Source organism: Cydia fagiglandana, chromosome 18 (assembly GCF_963556715.1).
Source record: "Cydia fagiglandana chromosome 18, ilCydFagi1.1, whole genome shotgun sequence".
Classification (NCBI taxonomy): domain Eukaryota; kingdom Metazoa; phylum Arthropoda; class Insecta; order Lepidoptera; family Tortricidae; genus Cydia; species Cydia fagiglandana.
Genome location: NC_085949.1, coordinates 1,238,658 through 1,257,070, shown reverse-complemented (window position 1 = coordinate 1,257,070; position 18,413 = coordinate 1,238,658). Strand labels below are relative to the sequence as shown.

Below are 18,413 nucleotides of genomic sequence, written 5' to 3'. Positions count from 1 at the left end.
ATGCGAATACAAAGGACTACGTCACTCGGCTCGCGATAAGCGATGTGCACCGGCCAGCTAATGAGACACATACGCGTCCGAGACATTGCTACCACGGCTTTGACAGCGAGAGGTCAAATCGACTAAATTCAAAGATACAATTTTACAGTCATGATGTGACAAATTTTTAATATGGGTTAAAATTTATTCTAATATTAAATGTGTTAAGTTCCAGTATTTCCCCAAATAGGGTGAGTGTTTTGAATATTTTGTAGTTTTAAGAGAAAGGTAACCATGTAATTTGTTATAGCTACATTCAAGCAGTTATATGTATTAATTGACAATACCGCATGAAATGTGCATGAGTAGGTACTATACTGTACGTATATCTGCGAAGAAATTCAAATGTGTGTACGTAAGGCACAGACAAAACATCCTCCAGACTAAGCATAGTCGCGCTACCCCCTCTGCCACGCATACGGTAATTTTACTCCATGTTCGAGTCGAAAGTGTCTTTGTGTACTTCCGTGAACTTGTTCGTCGTGTGAACGGACCAATCACGGCACGGGACTTCGCTAACCTCGTCCCGCGCACCCCCGCATTTTTGGCAGCATCTGTTGCATGAAATAATTGCTCTAAACTCCGTCTAGAGGATTCCTAGTCTATGACGTAAGGTATCGCTAGGGCGATGAGGTTGAAGCGGACTTGCGCGATCTTCAAGCCAATAACTGGCGGGAGATTGCGCTGGATCGAGACAACTGTACGGCTGCCATTAGTTTGGCATTGACATAAACGCTATCGTGAAAGTAATTTGCTTTCTATGCATCTCGCTCGTACTGACCTATTAGTGCGAAAGGGATATATAGAAATTACGTTCACGATAGCGTTTATGTCAATGCCAAACTGATGGTAGCCGTATTGACGTTTACTCGTGTCGGAGGCCAAGACTCATTTTGGGTCGCTGCGCCATTAAGTGGTAGTAGTAGTACGTAAGGACGTGAAGTCCCTCATCCTTATCGGCTCGCGTGGGGCCAGAAGGCCTACCGCGAACCACGTTCAACGTGTTGCCTCCCTGTCACACTTACGTACGAATTTACAAGAGCGACAAAGAGGCAACACCTCGAACGTGGTTCGCGGTAGGCCCTCAGCTCAAACCCTCCCCAGAGAGTAAACAGGTCTGTGGACGTACTTTTATGACGATAATGTACCCACTAATGGCTGCATCTGAATTTATTAATATCCCCTGGACACCACGTAAATTATAATCCATTAAAATGTCCCATTTTTGTACAGGGAAAAGTCATACATTCGTTTCCCACATGCATTTGTTCAATATAAGCAGATTCGAAAAATATAGCATGATTTCTGTACCAGTATTCGACATTTTTACATTACATTGGCGAGTTGAGATTTTCTCACAAGTGGTACAGTACAATAAAATGTTACCTACTTTGCTCCCTATGTGGTAATTGTGCTCTAACAGTTTTTAGGGTTCCGTACCCAAAGGCTAAAACGGGACCCTATTACTAAGACTTCGCTGTCCGTCCGTCCGTCTGTCACCAGGCTGTATCTCACGAACCGTGATAGCTAGACAGTTGAAATTTTCACAGATGATGTATTTCTGTTGCCGCTATAACAACAAATACTAAAAACAGAATAAAATAAAGATTTAAATGGGGCTCCCATACAACAAACGTGATCTTTGACCAAAGTTAAGCAACGTCGGGAGGGGTCAGTACTTGGATGGGTGACCGTTTTTTTTTTTGTTTTTTTTTTTGCATTATGGTACGGAACCTTTCGTGCGCGAGTCCGACTCGCACTTGCCCGGTTTTTATATATGAAAACTATATCACACCTCATTTAAGTGTTACAACATTGCAACATGTTAGTAGTGATGGTTTACTTTAAATCTCCATATTCAACATGCCACAATCTCATCATTTGAAAAAGTAATTAAGTTTCGAAATTTGAAGCACGTTTTTGAGCAAAGTAAGCACATTTTACGGTATCGTATCGGGTAGTAAGTAATAGGTTATCATGAAATAAGTATGAGCCGTGACCAATTGGTCTAAGTGTTATGGCCCCTGCCGCGAATATTAAATGTGTCTTCAACACTTGTTGAATTGACGTCACGGCTTCGCAGGCAGGGTCACTACCCACTAGGCCAGACCGGTCGTCATGGTAGCCTTTACCACTTCTTGTTTAGAATATGATATCTCTTTCAAAACATTAAACTTGAAAGCATTATTTATTTTCATCGACATCTCAGCATCATCTTGCTCGCGTTGTCCCGGCGTTTTGCCACGACTCAAGGGAGTCTTTCCACATCTATATATTATAAGTGTTTTATAATGGTTATGTGGTTGCTTATGTAACAAAATTAGATATCCAAAACATCAAAAATAATACGTAATTGCGTTACAGGCCCAATAAAGTAATTCCCATCCCACAGGCCGTTAGCGGGATAAACAGCGATGGACGAATAAAAATCACCCTGTAGGGAACTCTATACACGATTTATGAGTAAAATAATGTTTGTCTGTTTCAGGTAAGGATGGTGTTTCGGAGTTAATAAATAGGTACCCACATACAGAAAAATTGGTGTGTATATCGGTATTAAGTAACGTAAAGTTTAAATTTTTGTTCCGGCCTTGATATTTATACCAAATGCTTTTGTCAAAAACTGCAAAATAACTTGAAAAATAAACGTCCATAGACGGGAAAATCCCTTACAAGGGATTAACGAGTACGCATCACGCAGTTTAAGGGCCCCCCCACATCTGGCGTCTTTCAAGCGTCGGCGTCTAAAATTCTATGGCCGACGTCGACGCAACGTCGACGCGGCGTCGACGCAACTGCGCAGCGACGTCATTTTCCATAGCGCTGGACCGACGCCGACAGACGCAGACGCTCGAAAGACGCCAGATGTGGGGGGGGCCTAAAAACTGGCACTACTCTGTGTGATTTGTCCAGACATTTTAAACGTGACATTACGTTCTTGCATGATTGCAGACAGACTGGCGAGTAATGAAATTGCAGTACATGCTATATTTAGTCTCCCAATTTAGTTTTAAATAATAAGGAAAGCTAAAGTGGGACTGGGCTGGATATGTCTGCCGTATGCATCCAGAAGGTTGGCCAAAATGGTTACTGAGTTGGACCCGTGGGTTCCGTGTGTTCCGCAGAACACCACAGGTGGTGCAAGTCGGGGTGCGGGCAGACCGAGGAGATGGCGTGACGACTTGTGCCCTGTTTATCAAACGCTTGTAACTTGTAATACAAGTGGAAGTCCCTTTCTAACAAAAGCTGTTAAAAAGGGACTTCCACTTGTATTACAAGTTACAAGCTTTTGATAAACAGGGCACTGGACGCATACTACCAGAAATGGTGGGAAAATACACACAACAGGCTTGACTGGAGGAAAAGAGGGGAAGGCTTGTCCCAGTAACTCTCATAAAATACAGCCTCAAACCTAAAAGTACCGAACTGTCTACATTTCAAGTTCTTCCAGGACAAAGTCCATGCCCCAAACCTTAAGCGCAATATGCTAGTTCCCATTAAAATCTGATGAGCCGGTATTAACCGGTTATAACCAGTGGATTCGGATCGTAAAAGCGCCGTAAACGATAATCACGTCATGTGTGATCATACTTCGCACCTAGGGTGGAATCTCGAGATGTCTTTTTCACTGCTCACCCCTTTTATGACGGTTTAGGGTGGGGCGTATAGGACAGGGTGGAGCGTTTTGACGGCAACGCTTTAGGACGTCCGTTATTATAGTTCGTTTTTTAGCATTAGAAATAAGGTAAACGATCTTGACGTGTCTTTTTACTGTCACGATACGATTTACACTATTTTGCTTTCATAAGTAATAGTTACTGATATTTAAAAAGCGTTTTTCATTAATGAACGATAAGTACGCGTAGTCTTTTTCTAATGCTAAAAAAACGGCGCGGTTGCATGGAGCGGGTGAACGGGTTAACGAAAAATAATATGAGCAACGCTAACTGGCGCGGATGTAAGACGGATGAAAGTTGCCCAAATCATCACAATCTTGGTACACTATGTACATTACACAACGACTAAGGGCCCGATTCGGATTTTGAAATAGACATCTATTAGACATCTTTTAGACATCACCAACGTTATTTACGTTAACGATATGTTTAAGATATAACCTGTCAATTTGACATTTGCGTGATTCTGGAGATACTCTTGAACGATTTCCACAGGATATGACTTAGAGATCCAATTCACATCTAATAGATAATTATCTTACTCTATTTAACGTAAAAGTGACATTGGTTGCCCGAATTGCGCTGCAAAAGAGAACTAGTTGATGTCTAAACTATAACGTATCTAGAATGAATCTAGTACGTGTCGTCTCTTGTGAATATCTTGAAGTTCGAATACGGCATTAAGAATATATTCTACAGGTCTAAAGGTATTTCAGTAGGTAAAATAAAAATCCTCTTACATCTTATCCCTCGCACCATAAACCATCTTGAAGATAATGTACAACCTCCTACTTCTCATAATATCATTCCCTCGCGTATCCGTAAGGAAATTTGAGTGATAATAAAACCCGTTATAAATTACAGCGAACCATATGGGTTTATAATGCGTTCTGTTTACGACGAATGGCTAAAAGATTATGACGTTTATGGACTTTTAACGCGTTATGTACGACGTGTTATGGGTATTGTTATTGATTGTATTTGTTTATTACTCGTGAGAACATTATTTTGGTGCTTATTTTCAATCCTCTTAAGCCCCCGCCTGCGTTGGCTTGGTCTTGTAGCTCAGAAGGGCTACCGCGAAAACAGAAATTCGCAAATTGCGGGGATCTTTCTCTTTTACTCCAATGAAGGCGTAAGAGTGACAGAGATAGCCCAGTAAAGATACCTACGGTTACGCAAAACATTTAATTATAATAACCTGATTTCCTTCAATGACATTCTAATGAGATACAAACATTCTACCCGGAAGTAAGTACGTAAATAGGAAAAAAATAATACGTTTTTAACACGTTCACTACGGCATCGGGTCGAATGTAACCGTTGTAGAACTTTCCTTCGGTGCGAGAGATAATTTGCTGTTCCGTACGCTGGTGCGGGATAGATATCTCTGGATGTAGCAAGAGTAAAAAAAGGATAGGTAGTGTTTTGACAATGTCTACTGGAATATAAGCAATATAGGTAATAAAATACGTATCGGTTACTTTCGACCCCATGCCGACCAGGGCGAAAAATTTTTTCATCTGGTACGGCCATCGGGTCGTCAAGATCCGATGCCCGATGACCCGATAGCCGTACTAGATGAAAGTCTAGTTAAGCTAGTGCAGTCCAAGTATGTGGGTGTGACAATTAGTGAATTATCGATCATGAAGCGATCGAGAAAAACATTGTTTTTTAGTGAAAAACAAGAAAACGAACATGAAACGGTTAAAAAGAAAAAAGAGGATGTAACTGCCAGGAGGATAATTATTGGTAAGCGTAACATATCTGCCAATAATATTTACACAAGCCCATCAACCTACCACCTACCTACCATCAAATTGTTCACTAGTTGCAATATTGTCTTTAGTAGGTAGGTATCACATAAGTCTATTACCGTATTAAAATTAATATTTTTCGATATCGATGTTTTATTTCTACCCCCAACACTACAAAAATATTGACAATCTGAACAGCCAGTGCGGATACCGGGTGCAAGAGATCCGACAAATTGTTTTTTGTCCAGCAATTTCCTTTTAAAATGAATCTACCTACGAATTGAATAGTGACTAGGTTGACTATCAAAGAATATGTCATTTAAAAAATATATGCATAATTCATCGTAAAAACGTAGATAATAACAATTAATTAAGAGAATACCCAACGGTTATTATCGACCCGTTAACGCCATAGAATAAAGTCATGCATCGGATCTAACAGACCCTGTGCCGTGCCCAGGGAAAGTCTTAAAAATTCTTTGCCGTTGCGAACGTGTTAAAATTAGTGGAGTGGATAAAAAAATTACATGCGTGAAGTGTAGTCAGCACAGGAAAAAAAATTATGAAGTACTCAGAGTCAATTAATTGTTTTGGGTAATATTGTGAGAACTTCTCAGCCTGAGAAGAGTAGCATACATTTGAAAGCTTCAATGTCTCACACATTTTACGTAAGCTCAAAAAAAGGGTCGATCCCTTAAAAACTCTGCTTTGAGCGAGGCAAAATAAACACAACCGATAATAACTTCATAATTATCACGTATGATATCAAGCAATCACTGATGTTTTGCTACATACACAGCTTTTAAATCTGAATAAATGTGAAAGTACAAATCAACAGTTAAAAGCGAACCGCAACGCCGTTAAATCTTACAGTTCGGTTAAAAACGACCGAACACCACAGCAGCATGCATACAAAATGGCTCATTTCTCACTAGGCCGGCAATGTAATTGGCGGCTCAGTGCAATGGCTGCCGGCCATAAATGTTATTCGGCAAATATAGTTATTATTGAACAACCGTTTAATGGTCAGGGATTTTATGTACATTTCGCATATGTGGTTACTTATTGATGTTGACTGAGCAGAATGAAAATTGCAGTTCATATTTAAATGTACATATATATCATTTAATATATTCATCCCAAATGGGCATATTTCGAATATCTTAAGAGGTAATCCACAGATTATTAGTTCGCTGGACGATATCAGCCTGTCAGCCTGTCAAATTTCGCGTTTAACTGACAGGCCGATATCGTCCAGCGGACTGGTAATCAGTGGGTCCCTTTAGACAAGTAGATAATTTTTATAATTTTTCTGCGAACCTTTCGTTGTAATATTTCGATTATCGATTTTATTTATTAAATTCTGTTGCACTAAAAGTAAATACAAAAATTTACAAATGGCGGACTTCTTATCTAATGGTATATTCTATAGGGCTAAAACGGTGATATAGTTAAGGATGACTCACGTTAAACCGGACCGTGTCCGGGCCGGAGCTTCCGGCACATCGTTTTCTATGGAAATATCATAGAAAAGAAAGCGCCGGAAGCTCCGGCCCGGAAACGGCCCGGTCTAACGTGAGTCATCTCTTATTTGAATAGTCCACTACTACTAACATACATACATAACTATATATGTAATAATAAATAATTTAGCCTATATACGTCCTACTGCTGGGAAAAGATTGCAGCAGGCGGCCGCTGCATTTTCCTTTCTGCAGGCGTGCGCGGGCCAGAGTACCCATTTTTTATTCTTAAAATACGGTAAAATAACCATACTTAAACATTTGATATTCTCTGTTTATATTCCTCGCAATCGAAATGAAAATATCGACCTATATCGGCGCTTGCTTACGCTCGAACCAATAACTTTCCTCGCATAAAATATGTTACTTTATGCCCTTGTTGTATAATTTACTATTTTGGGTCGTTGAGCGTTTTCAGAAATAAATATTGAAAACCTGATCTTTCACATCTGGACGTTCTTGGGCGCATTCTACTCAGAATCGACAGCATTCTCCATCCCACCATAAAAAAAGATGTCCCAAAATGTCCACTCCATTACGTCACGTTTTAGTATGAAAAATTTTCTCACTTGTATGTGCGTGACTAATGTAGGTACAATTTTAATACAAAATTTTGGGACATTTTATTTTATCATCAGAATTGAATATGCTAGTGATTCTGAGTTGAAAGAACCTAAAAACACCGGGATCTGTGAGAATCGGGTTTTAGATATTTATTTCTGAAAACGCCCTAAGCCAATGAAGTATTAACTGTTTCTCGTACGTTAACGTATAAAATCTCTGTCTTTCAATACCGTATTTTTCGGTAGATCCAATCCGTACAGGGATAAACCCGCTGTTCGCGGCTCTGCGGCGCACTGCCAACGTTATAGTGATGTGATACAGCGTATTTTCATTCGTTTAATTTTCCCGTAACTAGGGAATATTTTTTTAATAATATAAAAGCTAAACGAGCAGACGAATCGCTGACGGTAAGCAATTATCGTCGATCTTGGACACTTGCAACACTGGGTTGTAAGTTCATTTCCGGAATTTATGAAATGCTCTTGCTCTTTTTTATAAGGTTTATCGGTCTGGAAATACCGCAGTTCATTCCATAGTTCAGCAGAGCCTTATTTTAATATTGATTTAAACTTACACGATGTTTACTTTACTTTTAATAATATTTTAAACTTGTTAGTCGGGGGGGTGCGGGGCGGGGCAAGGAAATGAAAGACGTGCGTCTTGCGTAGGTGCATCTATTCGACTGATTTGCATACGGTCGCAGCCGTACTACTTATTACTAACATCCCTCCACCCTTAGCCTAAAAATATTGTTTATAGTTAACGACGTTTCGATTTCTCCGTGGGGGAGGTGGCTCAGCCACCGGAGAAGAATCAGGTGACTCAAACTGATCGGCGGTTTCTCCAGCCGAGTCTGATGTTGGTCCCGCCTGGTAACCTTCAGTTTGCTCAGAGCGCGGGGGCACAGACCCCTCGCCTAAACTGGTTCCGATTTGCTGCTCAGTGTGTTGCGTAGATATGTTGCCTTGCTCAATTGGAGTCGCATCTATCATAGGAGCCAGTACCCGTTCCTCCTCAGTAGGTACCACTGTAACTGGTGCAATATCGTGCTGAGTTGGAGTCACGTCGTTTCGCTGTACTGGTGGCAAAATAATTGCAGGCATTTCTGTTACGGTCTGGTCTATGCTAGAGGTACTTGGGTGAGTCACCAAATCATCACGCGATACTTCCTCCCCTTTTAGTTTTAACAGCTGATTAGCATGTCTTTTGATAACGCTGTCAGAGTCACTTAACTTGATCGTGTACAAACTTTTACCTATCTGATCTATTACAGTTCCCTTCACCCAATAGTTTTTTTGTGCACTGTACATTTTAACTAAAACTAAATCGTTCACTTTAAAGTCAACAACTCGCTTACCGCCGTAGTATTTACACTGCGAAAACTGGTTATCTTTTACAACGCACTCGAGTGCTGCGTCAGCTGTTGCTGGGCGATGCATGGCTAATGCGTCTAATCTACTTCTTAACTTGTGGCCAAAAACAACCTCTGCTGGTGACTTACCGGTTGTACTATGTACTGAATTTCTGTATCGCATCAGAAATTCGTGCATTTTGCAATTGAATGATTTCGGATGAATACCAGACAAAATTGAATGATCAAACGAACTTACCATAAGTGAAGTTCGATCATAATTATCTTGTCTTCGTCGAAGAGATTTAAAAATATTATGTTTTACTAATGTAGTTATGTCCAGAGCAACTTGCGAACCTACTCGCACCAGTATTTTAGCGCTGAAGGAGGGTAAAAAGGAAAAAACTTTTCGATACCTACCCTCAACGCTACCTTATTATATAAGGCCTGACAGCACCTAGCGACCTCATTATTTTCAGAGTATACCGTAAGCATTGATTTTCAAAGGGCCCAGAAAGGGAGGGAGGGTTTTTAAATCTCTTCGACGAAGACAAGATAATTATGATCGAACTTCACTTATGGTAAGTTCGTTTGATCATTCAATTATCTTGTCTTCGTCTCTTAGATTTAAAAATATTATGTTTTACTAATGTAGATGTTCAGAGAGTAAAAATCAATGCTGCGAAATCAAAGGTATAGCGAAAGGTAGTATAGCTTAATAAAAAAAACAAGTATAATCACACATGGTATTTATTCTAAATTAACAAATAATCCACAATAGATTTGACTTAATTAAGGATCATTGATGACTGGTCTATTATAAAAATTAGCGAAAACAGCTGATTGGTTAGACCAGCCAGCTGCTTTCCTGATCACCTCAATGCTAACGCCAGCCCGTGAAGCTGCGGAGGTTGTGGCATGGCGCGTCGAATGAGCGCCAAAAATACTAGTATCGATGCCACTCTCCTGGAGGACCTGTTTAATCCACCGACCAATCGTCTGTGATGAAACAGGTCTGTAAGGTTTCTTATGAGTAAGTATGAGTTTGTCTTCACTCGACCTATGGGCTGCAGTAACTACAATATACTTTTGTAATGTAGCAGCCGGGCATATACCTGGCCTTTGATTAAAAAATGGTAACTCTATTACTGGTTGCGCTCGCCCAATTCCAGATGTTTTAATTAAATCAGTTATGATAATTACAACCTTATCATTGTAAAATTTAATATTTGAAATTCTAATTAAAGACAAAGTTTGGATCCTTTGAGCAGTAGCCAAAGCAAGAAGCATAACCAGCTTTTTACTTAACTTTTCTAAATCGATTGTATCATTTGATAAAGAATTTAAATAATCTAATACCGTACTAGGGTTCCACGTTACACTGTAACGAGGGAACGACGGTCTTAATTTAAAAACTCCTCGAAAGAACCTTTTAACACTCTCGTTTTGACTTATATTATGAGATGAGATCAACGACACAGCGGATCTATGATTATTTAGCGTACCATAGCATGATCCGTTTTCAAAACATTTAGACAAAAAATCTAGCAATGATGGAATTTGAACATCATAAAAATCAACCTTATTTTCTTCGCAATATTGCCACCAGAGCTTGAGACTAGAAGAGTACTGTAACTTGGTACCTTGTGTTACTGAGGAAAGTAAGACATTTAAGGCAGACTCTGGTACCCCTTTTTTGACAAAGCTTTCCCTGATAACACGCTCGCTGCCAGGGTAAGGTGTCGGTGCAGCGGGTGGGTTGATCTGAAAGCAGATGTGAGGAGATATTTATTCGGAGGGAAAATTACTACTTCACCCATACTTAATGTCTTAAAAAGGGGATACCAGGGTTGTGGTTGTTGTTGTTGTAAAATAAGTGCAAACGGTGGAAATGCATAGAAGAAAAAAGGTTTCCAATTAATAGTAAATGCATCAATATTATACGCGTACGGATCTCTTTTCCAAGATATATATTTAGGGCATTTAGCATTTATGCGAGATGCAAATAAATCAATGTCTGGTCGACCAAACTTCTGAATAACATTAATGAAAGCTTCGTCCTGCAATTGCCATTCACCGTCAATATTAATTTTCCTAGACTCACTGTCAGCTTCAATATTTAGGGATGATTTAATATAAGACGCAAAAATAAAGATCCTTCTCTCCTCACACCACTTCCATATCATATTAGCCACATAATTAAGGTGTGGATATTGCACGCCACCCATTCTATTGATATACGATATGGCGGTGGTATTGTCAACGCGAAGGAGTATATCACAATTTACTTTATCCTCGGCAAATGATTTTAAACCGAAGTAGACTGCTAGCAGTTCCAGATAGTTAATGTGATTCTTACGTTCTATATCAGTCCATTGACCTCCGGTTTTCTCACCACCCGAGGCGGCACCCCACCCGGTAGTGGATGCATCTGTAAATATTTCTTGTATGTAGTTATATTTTTGAATGAGGTTACATGCTGTCAAAATGTTATTTTGCCACCACCGTAAGTCATCACGCACGCTATCTGGAACTGCCATAAACTTGTCGTAATCATCATTAGATTTAAGTAACGCTAAATATTTTGCTCTCTCCATTGACTTTGTGTAAAGCCAACCATATGTGATTGCCGGGCATGCAGCTGTAAGTGTGCCTAGAAAACTCGCGAAATCACGAATACGAATATTTTTAGTACTTAACATTTTATTTGTGCGTTCTAAAATATTGTTCCGTTTTTTTTGGGGTAATTTTAAACACATCATTTTAGAATCTAAAACAAAACCCAAATATGTACTTTCTTGTCCCGGAATCAAATTGCTTTTAGTGTAGTTTATAATGAAGCCTAGCTTTTCCAGGCATTCTATAGTATGGTTAGCATTTTTTAAACAATCTTCTTTAGTATGTCCTATACAAAGTATATCATCGAGATATCTTACAGACTGAAAACCTAATGTTCTTAAATATGATGCAACCGGTTGTAATATTTTTGTGAAAATATATGGAGCTGAAGAGAGCCCGAATGGGAGAGCCATAAATTCATATATCCTATCCTTAAACGAGAAACGTAAAAATTTTCTATGTGACTGGTGAATAGGCAATAACAAATAAGCTTCTTTCAAATCGATATTTATCATATAACATCCTTCTGTAAGAAGCTTTGTCGCAGTTCTGATATCTTCCATTTTAAAATGTTCAGTGTGAACATATTTATTTAATTTTTTAAGGTTTAAAATAAACCTCATAGAACCGTCACTTTTTGGAACAAGGAAGATATCAGACAGAAACTGGCCCGGTTCGGGCAGACACTCTTTTATTGCATTGATATTAGTTAAATGTAATAGTTCTTTATCAATCAGCGATGAGTCAGAGATGGAAAAAGATTTCTTAGGGTAATTTGTAGGATCTTGCTTAGGTATTGTTATAAATGGAATTTTGTAACCTTGTATCGTATTTAGAATAAATTTATCATTAGTTATGGACTCCCACGCATTCGAAAAATATTTTAAACGACCGGCATGTACCTGTGGATCTACATTTGTGACTGGTTGGCTGACGGGCGCGCTGCCTGCGCCGCTTGTCGCCTCGGCGGCGGAGGTGCTGGCGGCGGATGCTGCGTCTGCCGCCGGAATGCCGTGTTGTGGGCTGGGGGCGCTCGGCGCCTGGGCTGGTAGTACGAGTATCCTCTGAGCCCCCCGCCGCGGCCGGGATACGGCAGCTGGCCGCCTCGCTGTAGGCGTGGGCGTGACGGTGGGGGCCTCCAGTTTAAACCGGAACTTGAAGCAGACGCTGTGGGTGCTGCTTGAATCAACTGCCCAGTTTTCTTGATGCCGCGGGAGCTTTTAACTAAATCGCCAAGCTTTTCTCCAAATAAAAAGCTATCCCTTTTCCTATCTTTGAAAGGGTCAATGAGCGATTTGTCAACCAGCGGAATTACGACAGACCGACGAGTTTCAGTTTCGGCGAAGTGAGCGTCGGCAACTAATTTTCCAATGTCGCTTAACGTACGTATAGCTTCAGCTATATTAGGCTCCTTTTTCAAAAGAGAGGTCATAGCTTTGCCTAGTCCTGAAAGGGCTTTTCCAATCTGCTGCTGTTTGGCGAGAATTCGATTATCTCTATTTCTAGATGCCTCGGTCAGCATGGCGGCGATTTCCGGATTTAGAGTTGGGGCTTTTGATAAAGGTACGTTTTTTGGAAATAAATATTTTTTATTCCCAAAAAACGTACCTTCCTTTGCTTCTTTTTTTAGCCCATTCAAAAGGATGTGCTGAAAATGTTTAGCAATGTCTTCGTGAATGTTGTCGCCCCACTCAATAGTGTCTGCCTCAAACTCGCCTAAGGCTCGTAATAGATCAGGATCAAAATCCTCGGTGACAACGGCGATCTCGTCATTGTTATTTGATTCGGCAGGAACTAAATCCTTTTGCACGTCTGCATTACTAGGCGCCGGAATTTCTGCTTCAGCATGAATTTCTGCGGCACATTGGACCACGTGACTAGCAGGGGCAGCTAATATAGCTGACTCCGTTTCCAATTTATCTGGAAATTAAAAAATAAGCATTTAGCAGAATGAACGCATGTAATTAACACACGAGTGATTATTAAACTGAACCATAAAAAAAGTGGTTATAGATATAGGTATAACTACCTTCAATTGCATCATCGTACATGTACTCGTCATATTGCGCAGCGGAACCTGCAGGCTCAAAACCCGTATCTCGTTCGTATTCCTCATGATCTGTAAAATGCCATTAAATAAAACCGTGGTTAATCACGTATATTCAAACGTTTAAGTACACAAGAATACTTGTAGGTACTTTTGTTTTACAAATAAAATTTGTACTTTCCACTACAAATGCAGTGAAGGAAAAATTGCTACGGGTTAATATCTCGTATTAACTCTGAGCATAAAAAGGCTGTTGGCCAATATCGCGTATTGGCTCGAAGCAAAAAACATGAAATAATGGCATATTTTAACACAACGAACGAATCACTTTTAAACTTACCTTCAATTATATCATGTTCATCGTCCGAGTACACAACACGATGAACGTTCTGTTTTTCTTTTAACTTTGCTTGATATTTTTTTATTCGCCTGCGCCATTTGTCCTCTTCCGCCTCGTCCCTTTTACGCTTAGGCATAGTAACACTTTAAGAACTCGTAGAAACTATTTCAATACTAGGTGCGAATGTCGCGCGCGCACGAACAATAATGAGGTCGCTAGGTGCTGTCAGGCCTTATATAAGGTAGCGTTGAGGGTAGGTATCGAAAAGTTTTTTCCTTTTTACCCTCCTTCAGCGCTAAAATACTGGTGCGAGTAGGTTCGCAAGTTGCTCTGGACATAACTACATTAGTAAAACATAATATTTTTAAATCTAAGAGACGAAGACAAGATAATGAATGATTTTAGCGCTTTTTTTATTATTTTAACATATGCCTCAACCTGCCCGTTGCTACTCGGGTTATATGTTGGAGAAGTTAAATGAGTGATTCCGTTCCTCAAACAAAAATCCTCAAATTCTGCTGAGACAAAGGAAGTGCCATTGTCGGTACATATGGTGTGAAACAACCCGAACCTTGACATTAACTCACATATCTTTTCTATTACTACTTTAGACCCAAATCCGTTTGAAACATCGAAACATTCTGGCCATTTTGAATATGCATCAATGAAAACTAAGTACATTCTATTATTTAAGGGCCCTAAAAAATCTAAATGTACTCGATGGAAAGCGTGTGGCGGGAACGGCCAGGGCGTCAGCGGGGCGCGCGGGGGCGAAGGTCGTAAAGAAGTACATATTTTGCACGACGCAACAAACTTATCTATGTCTGCAGACATGCCCGGCCACCAAAACCGGCTCCGAGCCTCTACTCTCATTTTGTTAGACCCTAAGTGACCAATATGCAGTTCTGTTAGGATTTTGTTACGACAATTAGTGGGAATCACGACCTTATGACCTCTAGTTACACATGACTTTTCAACTGCTAACTCGTTTCGAACAGACATAAATGGCTTTAAACAGTCACTAACTTGACTAGGCCACCCTTGCATCACATATGTGCGTACAGTTGAAAGTACATTATCTGCCAATGTCTGTTTACCTAATTCGCTAATAGTTATTAACTGCTCATTCTCATAAACAAAGTTAATGTAAGTAGCTCGGTCGGGGGCTACGGCTGACTCCGCGTCAGCTGTTTCCTTATCAGTTACTTGTACCGCGCGGCTGAGATAGTCAGCTGCGTTGTGGGCACTACTCACATACTCAATAACGAAGTTATAAGACATTAGGTAAATGGCGTACCGCTGTAACCTATTAGCCGTTACCTCCGGTATTCCTTTGTCCGGATTAAATATTGACAATAAAGGTTTGTGGTCAGTCCTAAGTACAAAAGGAACTGACCGCCCATACAAATAATGGTGATATTTGCGTACCGCATAGATTAACGCAGTTGCTTCCTTTTGGATCTGACTATAGCTCTTCTCGGCTGCCGTGAGCGACCGAGACGCGAACGATACAGGTCTTTCGATACCATCGGCCCCAATTTGGGACAAAATCGACCCAAGACCCCAAGGTGACGCATCTGCGGTTACAATTAATTTGGCATCTGGATCAAAATGGGCTAAAGTTTTCTCTGATACCAATTCCCGCTTAATTGTAGATACAGCTACATCATGCTCCTTCCTCCATTGCCACGGAACATTTTTTTGTAACAGGTTATGTAATGGGCTTAAAATAGACGATGCATTTTTCACAAAGTTACGATAGTAATTTACCATGCCCAAGAAAGATTTAAGTTCGGTGACATTGGTGGGGATTTTTGCATCATTTATTGCTTTTATTTTGTCCTGACATTTGTGAAGACCATGGCGATCTATTTTAAATCCCAGGTACGACACTGAGTCTTGTAACAACATGCATTTTTCTTTCTGCAATACTAAACCTGACTCCTGCAGCCTATCAAACACTTTATTTAGCCTCATCAAGTGTTCCGACCGATCACGTCCGGTTACCAAAATGTCGTCTTGAAAAACAAGAACACCCTCTAACCCTGACAATATTTTATCTAAAGTCCGTTGAAATATTGATGCCGCCGATGCTAGACCGAAAACTAGTCTCGTGAATTTAAATAATCCTTTGATCGTGTTTATTGTTGTTAACAACTGTGATGACTCACTCAACAACAACTGGTTGTAAGCCTGCGACAAGTCTAGCTTAGAAAACTCCTGACCGCCGTGTAACTTTGCGAATAGCTCTTCGATGCGCGGTAGCGGGTATTTTTCTATCACTAACTGTTTATTCAAACTAACCGAATAATCGGCGCATAGGCGTATACTGCCATTGTGTTTTAAAACGGGCACTACAGGGCTTGCATAGTCAGAAAATGGCACTGGTACTAAAATTCCTAATCCGACTAACCTGTCTATCTCATTTTCGACTTTTGGCCTTAAAGCAAACGGTACGGGCCGTGATCTAAAAAATACTGGTTTGGCCTCTGGTTTTAAATGCAAATCGACGTAAACATTTTTACAGCAACCTAACCCACCCGTGAATAGTTTCGGGTACATGCGTTCCGCTTTTTCAATTAAGGTTTCTACGTCGCATTTTTTTACCTTAACCATTTCCAAATTAAATGCAGTGACAAAATTTCTACCTAGCAAAGATGGGCCGTTATCTCGTGCTACGAAAACCTGTAATGTGGCTGTCTCACCCTCGTACGTAAAGGGCAGGTTGAGTGTACCTAATATCGGAATGTTGCTATTATTATAACTAATTAGAACGGTGCGGTTCGGGCGTAACGGTATAATACTAAAATATGAAGCATACATTTTGTCTGGCATAATCGTAACCGCCGCACCTGTGTCCATCTCAAAAGATAGGTCATACCCCGCAACCTGAACCGTCACCATCATCGGTTCGCCACGTGAAGAACGAATATTATATATAACTAGCTTACCATCATCGCCAGTATCAGCATCAACATCACCGTATTCACCATCTATATAATTCTGACGATACACTTTCTTGCCGGGACACACGCGCCGTAGGTGACCCTTTAAACCGCATTTACCGCACTTATACCGAGAAAACTTGCATGTAGCCACCTCATGTCCTTCATAACCGCAAGCCGCGCAAACCACTTGTGGTTTTTGTGTTGAGCTACCGCTACCGAAGTTGCCTCCTGTGCCGCCGGGCCTCGCGCTACGTGGAACCGACGCCATCTTGTACACAGGCATATCGGGACATGGCAGCGTGCTCGATGCCGCTGGCGACGCCTGCGCAGCGCCCTGCCGAGCACACTGAATCCTTTCCGCTACTTCCAATGCCTTGCTGATGGTTAATTTCTCCATATCCATGGTAAAAAGCTTATCTCGCTCGTGCCCCGGGGTCATACCGAGTACAAAGCGATCTCGAAGAGTTTCATCTAAAGTCGTGGCAGAAAAACCGCAGTCGACCGCTAGTCCACGAATGCGTGCCGCCCATTCTGCCATACTTTCTGTAGGTTTTTGAGTCGATGAGTAGAATCTGTTGCGTTCCGCAAACCCGCACTTTGCAGACTTTAAGTGATCATCCAAGAGTTTCACGAGCTCGTCATATTCTAGGGTTCCCACGACTTTGGGTAATGCTAAATCCCTTAGCAGTTTATAAGAACCCTCTGTAAGACTGCTCAATAAGATAGCCCGACGCTTACACTTGGCCTTATCTGCCGCGGCGTCTATATCGTTGGCCACAAACCACTGTTCTAACCGTTCTTTGAACACTAACCAATCTTGCACTTCATGGTTAAACATGGTCAACGCTCCTATGGACACTTTAGCCATGATCACTGTTTTATTTTTGCACGCGTAATAATTAAAGGTACAGCCCAGTCGCCACTGTTAGTCGGGGGGGTGCGGGGCGGGGCAAGGAAATGAAAGACGTGCGTCTTGCGTAGGTGCATCTATTCGACTGATTTGCATACGGTCGCAGCCGTACTACTTATTACTAACAAAACTAAAACGGGATTTATTGAGATATTATATAATATTACCCATTACATGCATAACGTGTCGTTATCGTATCTTATTGTTCGAATTGGCCGGTTGCACGAACTTAAAGTTTTTACTAAACCGGGACTTCATCGCTTAAACTTCTTTGACACACATACTAAATACTTGTACAATGAACTGCAAATTTGCTTCCTATTATTTACATAACTCAGGAATGTTACCGAGAATGTTACCAGAAACATTCCTGGCTGGGAAATAATCCGGGAACGGCGCAACACTAACAACGGTACTTTAAGAGCCGGCATATTTGGTCATTGTAAATCTCCGCGCTCCGCCCAATACTTTTTGCTCGGTTGAAATATTTGTATAATGAAAACGGGCTGATTGCGTAGTTTTATGAGTATTGGCGTGGTATTGCTGTTTTTATGTGTGTCTGTCAATTTTTTAAATAATTGTTGCGTATTTTACTTTTTGATTAGTGTTTTTATTGGAAGCGTTGTTACTTAAAACTA

The 18,413-nt window shown here is 40.6% G+C and overlaps 3 protein-coding genes across 3 annotated transcripts in view; 1 reads left to right on the top strand and 2 right to left on the bottom strand.

Moving 5' to 3' along the window:
* The window catches only part of LOC134673266 (hemicentin-1), a 231,000-nt gene that overhangs the window by 93,101 nt on the left and 119,486 nt on the right, over positions 1-18,413 (top strand). The gene's annotated exons all lie outside the window — the stretch shown is intronic.
* Positions 8,185-17,843, bottom strand: LOC134673281 (uncharacterized). Its single transcript, XM_063531246.1, has 2 exons — positions 16,869-17,843; positions 8,185-8,942 (listed from the first exon to the last, which is right to left on the bottom strand). The coding sequence occupies exons 1-2, from the start codon at positions 17,731-17,733 to the stop codon at positions 8,929-8,931; spliced, it is 879 nt and encodes a 292-aa protein (XP_063387316.1). The 5' UTR covers positions 17,734-17,843; the 3' UTR covers positions 8,185-8,928.
* On the bottom strand, positions 12,441-14,053 carry LOC134673542 (uncharacterized). The gene is made up of 3 exons (XM_063531540.1): positions 13,918-14,053; positions 13,560-13,649; positions 12,441-13,450 (listed from the first exon to the last, which is right to left on the bottom strand). Exons 1-3 carry the CDS (start codon positions 14,051-14,053, stop codon positions 12,441-12,443), a joined length of 1,236 nt encoding a protein of 411 aa, XP_063387610.1.